Below are 14,221 nucleotides of genomic sequence, written 5' to 3'. Positions count from 1 at the left end.
CTTGATGCCCCAGTGCTAGACATCACTATAAACTGCCACGCTGCAGACATCATAGAGATAAGACTGAAAAATTGTTAAAGCTACCTTAAAAATCAAAATCACACACACAAACTAATGTGGGACCACAGAGGTGTTTGGTGTGCATGTTACTTACTGTGCTATCAAGGTAATATCAGAACTGTTGTAGCTTGGCATTTTACAGTACTTCAGGATTGTGGTACAATGTTAGAAAGAATTTAGTACTACTGTAGGGGATAAAACTGCACTCAACTAATTCGAAAGGTTGCATTAAAATTTCTCAGTTAAATGAATTTTTCACAGATTTGACAGATCAGGTGAGTGCTGATTCAGACAAGTGTTTTTCAATAATAAAAAGGCTGTTATGTCAAGAATGTTGCTTTCTTTGTTCACTGAATGTCTTTATTTTCCAGTATAAGTTTGTTTCATTTGTTTTGATCTAGTTTGTTCAAGTGCTTCACTTTTTTCAATACAAGTAAATGCTTACCAAAGAGAAGAGCAGACTGGTCACAGTTTGCAATTACATGTACTTACAATGGCTGGAAGGGTCACAGTATAAATTTTGTAAGATGAAATGTTTCACATGATCAAATTTAGGTCAATAATATCATCAACGTTTCTATTTCTTTAACTGGCTAAGTAAGAGTTTATTTCAGGTGAGAAATAAAAGTTTAAATATTTACCAGACTGGGTGAGTGGATGTTTAGAGATTTTTCAACTCTTGTACTGTCACAGAACTGTACTACTGCCATGAGATCACTTATAGTTGTTCTCCTTTGTGAAATATTTTTATGCCCATTAAAAATGTGTTAGGGGCAGAAAGTGTAATCTTTTTATGTCCATATGTTTATTGTCCATAGCACATTGATGAAGGTTTGTGTTCATTTAAAACATGGTGGGGAATTTGTGTACCATGAACACATTTCTAGTTGGTTTTATTTTGTAATAAAATGTATGGAAACAAAGGATGTCATGTAGTAGCCAGGACCATACATTCTGGAAACCACTGTGATCCATGCATAGCATTCTGGAAACCACTGTGATCCATGCATAGCATTCTGGAAACCACTGTGATCCATGCATAGTATTCTTGAGGCTTTCTAGGCTCTATGCATAGCATTCTGGAAACTGCTGTGATCCATGCATAGTATTCTGGAAGCTTTCTGGGCTCTATGCATAGCATTCTGGAAGCTTTCTGGGCTCCATGCATAGCATTCTGAAGCTTCTGTACTCCATGCAAAGCATTTGGGAGCTTCTGTACTCTACGAAACACATTCTAGAGCTTCTGTACTCCATACAGAGCATTCTGGAGCTTCTGTACTCCATGCATAGCATTCTAGAGCTTCAGTACTCCATGCAGAACATTCTGGAGCTTCTGTACTCCATGCATAGCATTTGAGAGCTTTTGTACTCCATGCAAATCATTTTAGAGCTTCTGTACTCCATTCAGAGCATTCTGGAGCTTCTGTACTCCATGCATAATGTTCAGGAAGCTTTTTGGGCTCCATGCATAGCATTGTGGAAGCTTTCTGGGCTTCATGCATAGCATTCTGTAAGCTTTTTGGGATCTATGCATAGCATTCTGGAGCTTTTGTCTCCATGCAAAGTATTCTGGAGCTTCTTCTGTACTCCATGCAAAGCATTCTTGAGCTTCTGTACTCCATGTGTAGCATTCTAGAGCTTCTAGACTCCATGCAGAGCATTTTGGAGCTTCTGTACTCCATGCAAAGCAGTCTAGAGCATCTGGGTTGGGGACGTATGATTGGTTGATGTATCTGTTTAGTGCCCAGTCAAAAGTGTCTGTAGAACGCTAGTTCCTGGGTGTTCCCTGTTGAAACTTCTTGGTAAAATATTAGTTAATTCTTTCTTTCTGGAAATCTTCATCTCATCACTGCAGTTCTGGAGATAAGGGGCATGTAATGATTGACACTAGCAAACGGATACTCCCAAATAGATGTTTTTATGACTGGCACTGTCAAACAGATACTCCCAAATAGATGTTGTTATGACAGGCATTGGTAAATAAATATTCTCATGTAGATCTTTACCTTATGCCTAGATAATATAAATTAGAGATGACATTCACTCAAAACATATTGGCTTAAGTCTTGTTGATATCTTTATTATTAAGATGTTGAATTAACTAAAACTTTATTCCCCATCAACTGTAGTGCAGACAGAGTGACTGATTTAACCTTTGTTTTGCAAGCTTGTATTTTAGTTACTAGGCTACCTCTGTGTATCAGAGCTTTGCACTTTGTAAACCATATTTTGTTGTCTTTCAGTTACCATTCTTGATCAGTACTACACACTCCTCAGCTAAAGGCAGTGCCTTCAGTACTAAACACTCCTCAGCTGAAGGCAGTGCCTTCAGTACTACACACTCCTCAGCTAAAGGCATGCCTTAAGTACTACATACTCCTCAGCTAAAGGCAGTGCCTTCAGTACTACACACTCCTCAGCTAAAGGCAGTGTCTTCAGTACTACACACTCCTCAGCTAAAGGCAGTGCCTTCAGTACTACACACTCCTCAGCTGAAGGCAGTACCATCAGAACTACACACTCCTCAGCTAAAGGCAGTGCCATCAGTACTACACACTCCTCAGCTAAAGGCAGTGCCTTCAGCACTACACACTCCTCAGCTAAAGGCAGTACCATCAGAACTACACACTCCTCAGCTAAAGGCAGTGCCATCAGTACTACACACTCCTCAGCTAATGGCAGTGCCTTCAGTACTACACACTCCTCAGCTAAAGGCAGTGCCTAACTTTCCATGCTTCATTGACTTCAGCTAAGATTTGTGTTTTAAGTGTATTTATCAGATACTGTTTATGCCTTAGTCATTAAATACATATGTTAGTACATTATGCCCTGCAACAAAATAAGGTCAATATGAGTCACATATTACAGACTTAGATTAAGTTTTGCATTTAGCTCATGATCACAGAGACTATTTTTTGTATCCTATATACCTAATGTTAAATTACCTGTTATCATGAATACATCTTGATGAGAACTTCACCATTTTTTTAATTATAGATCACTGTGACCCATATTCCACACTTCACTGAATTTTGTTATATTTAAGTTTACTTCTCAAGCTCTGCTTGTGCTAGAAGCAGTAAATTAGATGAGGGTGTGTTATCTCTGATAGTATCATATGCCTGCAACAAATGGTCACTGCGACCTACATTTCACACAAAGCTTTGGCATTTAGCTCATGACTATATGGAATTTTGCATGCTGTGTTTATACTATCCTATTTAGAATGATCAAACTTGGTGAAGTCCACTATATCCTAATTGCAAGAATAGGGCATTGTGATTCATATTTTATGCTCCACAGACTCACGGTAAACTTTGTGTTAAGTTTTTTAATATAGCTATTGACCACTCGAGAAAAAGCCCCAAAAGCCATATAACTGAACACTGTTCTGTCCATAATTGTCTCTCCCTATGCCCAAAAGACCCAATATTTGTATTATGTTCAGTCTATAATTATGTCCCTATGCCCACAAGACACCATGCTTGTGCACTGTTCAGTCGATAATTATCAGTTACGATAATGCCAAAAGACCCTATGCTTGTGTTCTGTCCAAACCATAAATGTTCCTCAAATCCTAAGAGTTTCCTCAATTCATTTACATGACAGATACTTAGTAATATACCAAAACTATCAGTGACTCAGTATACACTGGTGTTCGGGAGGCAAGGTTCCATCCTGTCACATGTGAGATATTTCTGAGACATTGTTTGTACAGTCATGGAACCATTATATATCATGTCTTGATTACATTACATGGAGAACACCATAGTGTATCAGAGGCAGATATGTTCAAAGGTTTCAAATCAAGATTAAACCTTCTTTTATTTTTCAAGAAAAATCTAGGACTGACCAAGTTTATTAACACTTTCAGTTTGTTTATTTATTTCTTCAGCTTAGTATGTTGGTGGCACTGGGATAGTTGTGTTGTCAAAGTGTGTTCAGTAAACTGGTTACCTGTTTTTCTAACTGGTTACTATGGATAATTGAACTGTTAATGGTTATCTAGGTAATTGTTAAGGCCCTACATTTTCCCATGCAATACACATTCTCACCTACAAAGAAGGTCCTTCTGACCAGTGTAGTTGAAAGTAGGAATAAATACATTTAAGTCAAAAACCTTTTATGTTATACCTGAATCCTTCACATCATGTATTGTGATCAGGGACTCTCAGCAGGTTACCTGTGTATGTACCTGTCAATGATCACAGTAGTTAGATGAGTGGGTATAATGCATTTAAAGCCTGGTCACCCTGTGGTCAAGCTAATGTGTTGGTGTTATTGGTCATACTGGATCTCACTCCAACAGTACCCAGTCTATACCTTTATGACTGAATTTTTTTATAAAAGCTACATTAAAAATCCAACACACATGCACACACACACGCATGCACACACACACACTATAACCTTTACTCATCTTACCTAACTTACCAAATCAAATCTTTTCATCTAGGTGTGGACAATAATAATTTTTTGTGAAGCAGATTTTTTTAAAAATACTTGGAAACAAAGAGAAAAAACATATGTATCCTTTGTTGCAGGCTTTAAGTACAAAGAAGTTACCATTATACATGTATCCTGTTTAGCAATCATTGTCTGTCAGTCCTAATTAATGAATTGGTTACATACACATGTTACATAGTAGATACTGTAGACTGATATAATGGGGCTGTTCAGTGCTGTGACCCCAAAATTGGTTCAGTTTTGATTTTGTTTTAATGAGTGTTGATAACCTTGTTTTTGAGTAAAGGATACATATTTATGGGTAAAGGATACATATTTATGGGTAAAGGATACATATTATGGGTAAAGGATACATATTATGGGTAAAACTGAGCTTCACCAAAGTAAAAAAAATAGCCCAAGGTTCAACCATATTTATGGTCACTATTACAAAAATATGAGAGGGTTTAGGTGACATGGTCAGTTCATAAGATATGATGTGGTTTTGATGTGCTGGCATAATCACAAGTGAAATGTGTCGATCAGTCCAGCAGAAGCAGTGTTGTTCTAAAAGCATGGCAGCTGTCCCCTAAGGTCTAATGAGCTTACCAGTAATTTTTTGTTGGTTCTTTTTGGTCATTTGCATTCTTTCTCAGTTCACAATTGTTATTTATAACTTCTCAAATAGGACTTGATCAGTTTGTACATTAGTTTACAAGAGCATTCTGGCATTCAAGAACTGTTCAAATATTTAAAATGGATGCCATTCTGTCATCCGTAATTGCTGAATTTACTAAGAATAGAAAACCTTTACATGACTTCCGAAAACTGCCCAGCATAGTTAGACTAAATTATGCACAAAATGTCATGGAATGAGAGTCTTAAATTTATTCCATTGAGGCAGATTCACCTTCAAATATGGCCACCGTTATTACAAATAATATAGACACCTCACATGGCCCAGTGGTTAGAGCATCCACCTAAGATGCGGGAAGTTGCAGATTCGACCCCCAGCCAAATCATACCAAAGACTTTAAAAAAATGGCACTATCAGCTGCTTTGCTTTGTACTTGGCATTAAGAAGTTAGTGTTAGAACTGGTGATGGCCTGGTGTCAGGATAATGTGACTGGTTGGACATGATACTACGTGTCTGCTGCATGATGTCCCAGTGCTAGACATCACTATCAAATGTCACACTGCTTACATTGTAGTGATATGACTGAATTTTTTTTTTAAAGCTACATTAAAAATCCAAATCCTCACACACAAATAATGTAGTCATTAAATGACTTCTTCTCATAAATTGCTCAAGAGAATTTGAATGTATTTGAGAAAAAGCATTCAGGCATAAAGGGTAATGTGAAATTTGTAAAAATAAATGATGCCAATCAGCCATCAAATGTAGCAACTTTTTTCAAAAGGAGAAAATTCTAATAATGACCTCTTCTATAAAAAAATTTTTAAAGACATTTAACAGAATGTGACCAACTTTGAGAGAAAGCACTGTGGCAAAGAGGGCTTGTTCAGTTTTTGCACAAATTATGCCGATTCATGAATGTGGCAGCCATTGCAGAAAAGGCAAGAAAAACTAAACTTAATTACAACTTCACCAGTTGTTACAGAAAACAGTCTGGTTTTAAAGGATTTCAAAAATAAATGTTTTGCCATCAAGGTACTGATATTTTTTTTAACTTCATTTCGGGGGCCCTGAGTGGCTGAGTGGTCTAAAGCGCTATCAATTACAGATCACTGCCATCTCACCTCGGTCTGCGTGGGTTCGAGTCTTGGATTCGGCCAACGTGGATATGTGAGAAAGCTTGCCAGTAGCTTCTTGTGGGTCGGTGGTTCTTTCAGGGGTTTTCCCGGGTTCTTCCCCCACCATTAATACTGGCTGCCATGTATAGCCTATCGTGTGCTGAAAAGTGGCATTAAAGCCCTACAACAATAACAGCAACATAACTCCATTTCTGCACTTGTTCTAATTATGGTTACCATTGATGTCTGCTCAGCATTGTCATATAGGTCTTATACTTGAGGATTGTGATTGTGTTACTTCACAATGGTTGTCAGAAGAAAAAAATTACTGAATTTACTTGTTAACTTTCTATTCATGTTCTCTGACCTTGCATTTTTCCTTTAGACCCTTTGCTCTCCATTCTCGAAACCTTTGCAAAATACACCGTGGGTCATTTCCCAGTGGAAGCCTTTCCATGGTATTAAGCTCCACCCAACCACCCAATCTGCTTTTGTCATGGAATTTTTTTTAATAACATTAACGTTTTTCTAAACCCAATTGTGGTTGGTCAGTCAGAATTATATTTTTAGGGACATGCTGTGACGTTTTATCAGACAGTATTTGTAGGGAGACATGACTTGCAAAATATGCAGTGAGACAAGAGGATGGTTTACTCTACGTGTATAAAGGAAACAGATGAGTGATATACATATGCAATGGTTGGTTAAATAGAGCATTTTCATCATGTTATAAAAAGGCTGCATGGTGCCAGAGTTAACAGATTAGCCCGTGGTATATAAATAGCCCTCGCTTGAAGGTAACCCATGCTTGGTGATCAGCCTATTTGTTATAATTAAACCATTATTGATGATAAGCCCATATATGAGGATTAATCCTAGTGTAATGTTTAGCACATGCATGATGATTAGCCCATAATTGATTATGAGCCCACACTTGGTTATTAGCTTGATATTTGATTATGAGCCCACACTTGATTATTAGTATTTGTTTGATGATTAGCCCATTATAAATGATTAAAATTAGCCCATGTTTGGTGATAAGCCTGTGTTTGACGATTTGCCCATTGTTAATGATTAGACCATGCTTGGTGATAAGCCTGTATCTGATGATTAGCCCATTGTTAATGATTAGACCATGCTTGGTGATAAGCCCGTGTTTAATGATTAGCCCATTGTTAATGATTAGACCATGCTTGGTGATACGCCAGTGTTTGATGATTAGCCCATTATTAATGGTTAGACCATGCTTGGTGATATGCCTGTGTTTGATGATTAGCCTATGCTTGCTGATAAGCCTGTGTTTGAGGATTAGTCCATGCTTGGTGATAAGCCTGTGTTTGAGGATTAGCCCATTGTTAATGAAAAGCCTGTGCTTGGTGATAAGCCCATCGCAAAATATTTACAAGATTTTACTTAAATAATCATTGTTTCAATAAGCTGATCCCAAATTCTTACAACTTTATTTGGTTGGCACCTGTGGGCTTATCTTATGAAAAGTGCTGTATTTGCTTTATCTGATGTGCCTTGGCTGTATGTACATGAGAGTCAGATCCTGACTGCATGATGCCATACAAATGATCTTGGCATTCCAGCTATTGTGGTGTCACAAGTGAAGCAGTGTTCTGTGTATTGATAGCAGAGATTGCAGGATGCACTTGCATTATCACTGATGTGCAGTCAGAGCTTGGAGTGTGGCAAGTTTCGAGTTTCAGAATGGGTTTCTTGTAATGGACCAGCAGTGCTCATTATTGGATATGTAGTCAGCATTTAATTCCTTGTTAGTGAGCTGTACACATTTTCGAAATGGTAAGAGATTGCTCATTCCATGTTAAGTATTTATGTATGTCGAATATTTATTTACATACCAGCATATTTGGGGTGGGAGTCTGCAGTGGGGGAAGATTTTAAGTCTGTGATAACGTGGGTTAGGTTTAAATGAAGCACAGCTTAAAATTTGCTTGAAGCCTATCAGAAACTCTAGCAATTATAACAGGAAAAATTTGTTCTTTGGTTTTGTAATAAATTGTTTGTTCATGATATCTCTCTTTTGCTCGCTCTCTCTCTCTCTGTTTTAATCAGATTGTTTTATCTGCGTGCAGACTGGTTACATGAATAGCCAGACTGGTTGCATGAATAGCCAGACTGGTTACATGAATAACCTGATGGTTCCTTTTGGTTCTAGGTACAAACTGCTAGCAAACACATGTCGATGCTCTCAAAACAATTCATGAATATCATGAAACTTGACTGAATTTAATCAAGTCCAACATACATCTATGTATTGTTGTACAATCAAGTCCACATACACCTGTGTATTGTTGTACAGTCAAGTCCACATACATCTTTGTATTGTTGTGCAATCAAATCCACATACATCTATGTATTGTTGTACAGTCAAGTCCACATACATCTATGTATTGTTGTGCAATCAAATCCACATACATCTATGTATTGTTGTACAGTCAAATCCACATACATCTGTGGATTGTTGTACAGTCAAATCCACATACATCTATGTATTGTTGTACAGTCAAATCCACATCTATGTATTGTTGTACAGTCAAATCCACATACATCTTTGTATTGTTGTACACTTCACTTTGACAGATTATGCATGTTCCACATGTTTTCTGACAAAAACTAATTATTGAAAATATGAAAAATTATTCATGCAGTATTCAAAAACAAACCCACACATTTGCTATTGAGCTAACCCTTAAGTCAAGTAGCAAAGTAATCAAATTTTGCATGGACAGTAATGAATGAAAACCAATATTATTTGCCTAGTTTGTCTTCTTTATTTCATTACACACAAAAAATGCAGGCATATTTTAAAATCACACGTGAAGCAAAAGAATCCACCGTGTTTTAATCTCTTACCATTCTTTACTACCCTGAAAATGTGCAGAAATAGAACTCATATCGATGATGCAGTTTGTATGAAAATAGATACAAGTCAGTCAAATTGTATTCTTTCCAGATTGCTGTTTTTCTTTCTCAATACAAGTGAGGTCCTAAATATTACTAACACAACCAGTGAAGTGAAACCCTTGCATGTCTGATACTGAACCCTATACAAGACTATCAGCAAATTGTTATATTCCAATGCTTAAAAAATTCTTAATATTATATGAAACACATGAAATAAGGATCTGTTTTGTGCTAGAATACTTTTAAACAAATCATTTGTTATCCACCAAGTTGATATTTGACTATCCACTTAGCTGTTAAGTTAAAAACATTACCTATTATAGACTGAATCCATTTAGAAAAAACTACATTTAATGTGAAAGATATCTTATAACAGTCCCCGTCTATTTATAGTAAGTATAGGCTGTCTATTAATACTTCCTACCAGAGATCGATCACAGGGGTTCTTATCGTTGCTTACAACTGACCTGTCATACATGTATAATATAATAACTACAAGGGAGGACACTTGTCTCCTTGCTCGCATTACCTATTTAAGAATAAACACTCCTGCTTAATATGCAAGAACAACGCGCTGAATCGAATACTACCTTCTCATTGGCCAACTGAAAATAAGTTATAAATAAATACAGGACGTCATTTGCTTTTAACCACTGAGAGGACAGTATTCCATTCAGCGGGATCTCACTTGCATATTAAGTGGTCACGATCAGGGCCATATTGAGCAGTAGCATGGGAAGATGATTTGGCATTCCTTAAAGGTATGATATTAAGTCAAACTTTTGATAGGGATACATGGGCGAATACCTTAGCTAAATATTGGTAACAAATACATTAAGCTACGCAAAGCATAGCTTGAAATATCAGTGTTTATTCTTAAATAGGTAATGCGAGCAAGGAGACAAGTGTCCTCCCTTGTAGTTATTATATAGTACATGTATGACAGGTCAATTGTAAGAAATGATACGAGCCCATGTGAGATCAATGTCTACTAAAACAGTATAAAATTCCCAAACCAAATAAGGAATTGTTCAAAAGAATTTTGGATTACTGAGACTAAAACGTTAATCTGGAATAGTATTCCAGTAGATATTAGAATTGTAAATCCAAAATCGATATATGCTGTGGTATCAGAGGTGCAGTGAAAATAAATATAAAGAGTGTGTGTGTTTGTGTCAGAGAGAATATGAATGTGGGTATATATTTATACAGGTAATGATGATTCATGATGCATGTTCATTTCATCTAGAATGAAAACAAGTGTATTTGTATTCATGAATCACTCTGGGCCTTTTTCTATATCATGCTATTTATTCATCTCTAAATTTGACACTAATTGCTTATTGCATGTGTATTGCTTATGTGGCCATGTGGGAGAGAAAAAGGAAAGAAAGGGAATATATTGTTGCATATTCATGTTGATTGATATATATATATATATATATATATATATATATATATATATATATATATATATATATATGTGTGTGTGTGTGTGTGGATATGTATATGTGTTTGGATATGTTTTTGTGTCTGTTTGTATATTTATATATAAATGTTCTTTTGTATGAGAGTCACAGGGTAGATTGGTTGTTCAGTGTTACCCTTTTTAAATAAGGCTACTATTATTACTATTATTATTACAGAAATTAATTCCTGTTGTGTGTCACCAGTATGTGACTAGGTGCAGGTTTTAACATTATCCAAAGTGGAAGTGATCCTATTTTTAGATGAAGACAGTGACTTAAACTGTTTTTACGTTTTAATAAAGAGTGACATGTACTTCTGATGTTTGTATGATTCAGATCTCTTTTCTCTGCAGGTGAATAGTAGTTTTTCACAAATGTTATATCAATAAATAGCTTATTGAGGTTTTCCAACAATTTTAATTGTACATTTAGCTTTCATTTCTGATACTGAGGCAATCTCAGACTTTCCAAATGTGATATTAATCGGTCTGTCTTGTGTTATCATTGTAAAACTTCAATTGCATGCCAAAACTTAAATGCATAAATGAATTTATTTTAAAACGATGTCTAAATTTTACATGGCCCAAAAAATTATTTTGGCAGAAAGATTTCAGGGTCTGCTAAACTATCTGAAGACATGCAGAAAATTTGGTAACAAAAAATTCCGTATCCCAAAACCTGATACTGCTTAGCTGGTAAAAAATTAAATTTAGTTACTTTGTTTTCTTCATCTACCCTCTAAGTAGTTTTTATTTTGAGTGATTGAAATAGACACGTTTGAAACAAAACAAAATTTACCAATATTATTTATTTATGTTCTCAATAGTCTTATTATTGTAGTTTTTCTTTCTTAGTTTTTATGGCTCCCATTCCAGCCCCAATCCCATCTTACTTAGTTTTTATGGCCCCCATTCCAGCCCCAATCCCATCTTACTTAGTTTTTATGGCCCCCATTCCAGCCCCAATCCCATCTTACTTAGTTTTTATGGCCCCCATTCCAGCCCCAATCCCAACTTACTTAGTTTTTATGGCCCCCATTCCAGCCCCAATCCCATCTTACTTAGTTTTTATGGCCCCCCCCCCCCCCCATTCCAGCCCCAATCCCATCTGCTCATCACTTTGTACCACTGATAAACTTGTGGCAAGTGTCTGGCCTTTTGAAGTGCTAATGTAAACTATCAGCTGGTCATTAGGCTGTACATCTTGCTACATACCTATCTGGCATCAAATACATCTATTTGTCTCAAACAAATTGCACTTGTCTGAATTGATGGTTTGTTATTGTTTTATTTACCACACTTTCAGCATAAAATTGACTATATCATAACACAGGAAATTGAGGTTTAGGGCCTTTCCCAAAAGACACCAAGGCAGACATCTTGGGCTGGACTGGGCAGAACCAGCTGGATTAGAGACTGGGGGTCTAATGACTGACTGAATTGTATAGAACTTTGCAGGGTTTTTATGAATACCATCTCAGACAAGATTATTTTATTTTAAACAATTTAGGGTCTATATTGAAGATGGGGATGGGGGAGCATGGCTTGTATATTATGTACTTTTACTCACAAAATTATAGAAATGGAGTGGATTGATAGGTCTGTGTAACCTTGCAAAAACAAAAAAAAAAACCCTACTAATTAATGTGTTGCATTTAGATTTTACCTTGCAAAAACAAAAAAACCTAATTAATGTGTTGCATTTAGATTTTACCTGCGTATAATAATAGCTTTGGTGCTTGCATGCATAAGAAAAAGAGTTATGCCAGCTAACAAAGCTACGAGTTATGTATCTCAGAATTGTTATTATATGTGTATGACACTAAGGATAAAGGTTACTCAGTGTAGTGGGAAGGGCAATGAAAGTTATTGTTGTTATCATTGTCAGTGTCTGTGCCTATGGTAATAACAAATATTTAGAAAATAATGATGTTTCTGCATCCACCTGGAATTCACATTCCAGATATCTTAAGGTATATGTTCAGGTAATCCAGCAGGTTTTTTTCCTTTCATCTTTGACAGCGGTGCATCAGTTACTCTTCTGTCTTTGTTACTGTTGGTGCAAAACAGTTTTTGTTAGAAATTACATATTTTCGCATAGCTTATACATACCATTTGGTTTTTTTTGTGCACCAGAGAACATTATGGTACATATGTCAACAAATTGATGTTAGCTCATTGGACTTTTGTTTATTTGTTGGTGTGAGAAAACAACAACCAAAAATTATGTGTATGTTTGGACCTGCCCATCTAGGTCTGCATCTTCCCAGTCAGAGCTAAATATAAATAATGGCTGCCTGTATATGGTTTGTGTGTGGGTGGGGCTGATACAGTAAATCTACAGCATTACAGAAGCATGGCTGGATTGGTTGGTAGCACACCAGGTCAGGCTCAGTCAGTGACATTTACTCTCAAAATCCTGGCAGCTGCTGATTTCAGAAAACCATGATTCTGTGGCTAGGGATATGTAATGGATCTAGATAATGATAAGAAATCACATGGTAAGGGAGATTTTGGTGGGAAAGGAGATAGGCTTTGGCAGTGAGAATGGTGAGTAAACTAGTTAATATTTCTCATATGATGTTATTGGATTTCTCATTTATTACCTTCAAATGGTTATTGTAAACATAATATCAGCCTCAGTGACTGGTACTGTTAACTGACCTGGTCATAAGCCTGAATGGACTTAGGGCAATTAGGGTAATTATGGCCCTGCATTCATTTGTATGTACTTTTAGGGTAATTATGGCCCTGCATTTATTGTATGTACTTTTAGGGTAATTATGGCCCTGCATTCATTTGTATGTACTTTTAGGGTAATTATGGCCCTGCATTCATTGTATGTACTTTTAGGGTAATTATGGCCCTGCATTCATTGTATGTACTTTTAGGGTAATTATGGTCCTGCATTCATTGTATGTACTTTTAGGATAATTATGGCCCTGCATTCATTATATGTACTCTGCCAGTAAATTAAATGACCCAAATCTCAGTCTTGATGTTACTTACATTCCAGTTGTAGAGGAGACTAGATTTTGGGGACTTACATTTTGACTGTAAACTTTAAACATTCATTCCACATATTTAGGATAGCTCAGGGACAAAAATCTTCAGGGGTCCGGAGGGGGAGGGGGTCTGAGTGGTCTAAAGTGCTTGCCATTTCCAATCTCTGCAATCTCACCTCCCCGTTGGTTTGAGTCTTGGGCTTGGTTAATGTGGGTATGTAAGAAAGCTTGCCAGTAGCTTCCCGTGGGTCGGTGGTTCTTACCTGGGCTTGCTGAGGTTCTTCTTCCACCATTTATACTGGCCACCATGTATAGCCTGTCATGTGCTGAAAAATGGTGTTAAACCCCAAAACAACATCAACAAGCAACAGCAACTAAATATTTTTTTTTTACAGTCCAGGATTTAACAGTTGTGGCAAGTGTTGCATGGGGAGCAGACCAGAAAGTCTTAATTTTGTTATGTGTATATGTCAATCTTCCAGAAGATCTAAAGTTTACCTGATCTGTACAGTCAGCTTGCAAATCTTACCTGTACATGCTTGATTTTATACACAA

At 36.6% G+C, this 14,221-nt stretch overlaps 1 protein-coding gene across 8 annotated transcripts in view; it reads left to right on the top strand.

Moving 5' to 3' along the window:
• Positions 1-14,221, top strand: part of LOC149779677 (rho GTPase-activating protein 23-like) — a 199,693-nt gene that overhangs the window by 84,481 nt on the left and 100,991 nt on the right. Inside the window, exon 1 of one of the 8 annotated variants that reach the window (XM_089940509.1) lies at positions 7,916-8,068. The exons of 6 other annotated variants lie outside the window; for them this stretch is intronic. In XM_089940509.1, coding sequence (XP_089796635.1) covers positions 8,066-8,068 — 3 coding nt within the window. In that variant the 5' untranslated portion in view covers positions 7,916-8,065. Of the gene's footprint in view, positions 1-7,915; positions 8,069-12,991; positions 13,212-14,221 lie in introns of those variants that run through there. One more of the 8 variants, XM_089940510.1, reaches the window with a different exon arrangement.

Source organism: Sinohyriopsis cumingii, chromosome 17 (genome assembly GCF_028554795.1).
Source record: "Sinohyriopsis cumingii isolate HCF-2022 chromosome 17, ASM2855479v2, whole genome shotgun sequence".
Taxonomy (NCBI): domain Eukaryota; kingdom Metazoa; phylum Mollusca; class Bivalvia; order Unionida; family Unionidae; genus Sinohyriopsis; species Sinohyriopsis cumingii.
Note: the sequence above shows the minus strand (reverse complement) of the source record. Positions and strands in the feature narration are given on the sequence as shown.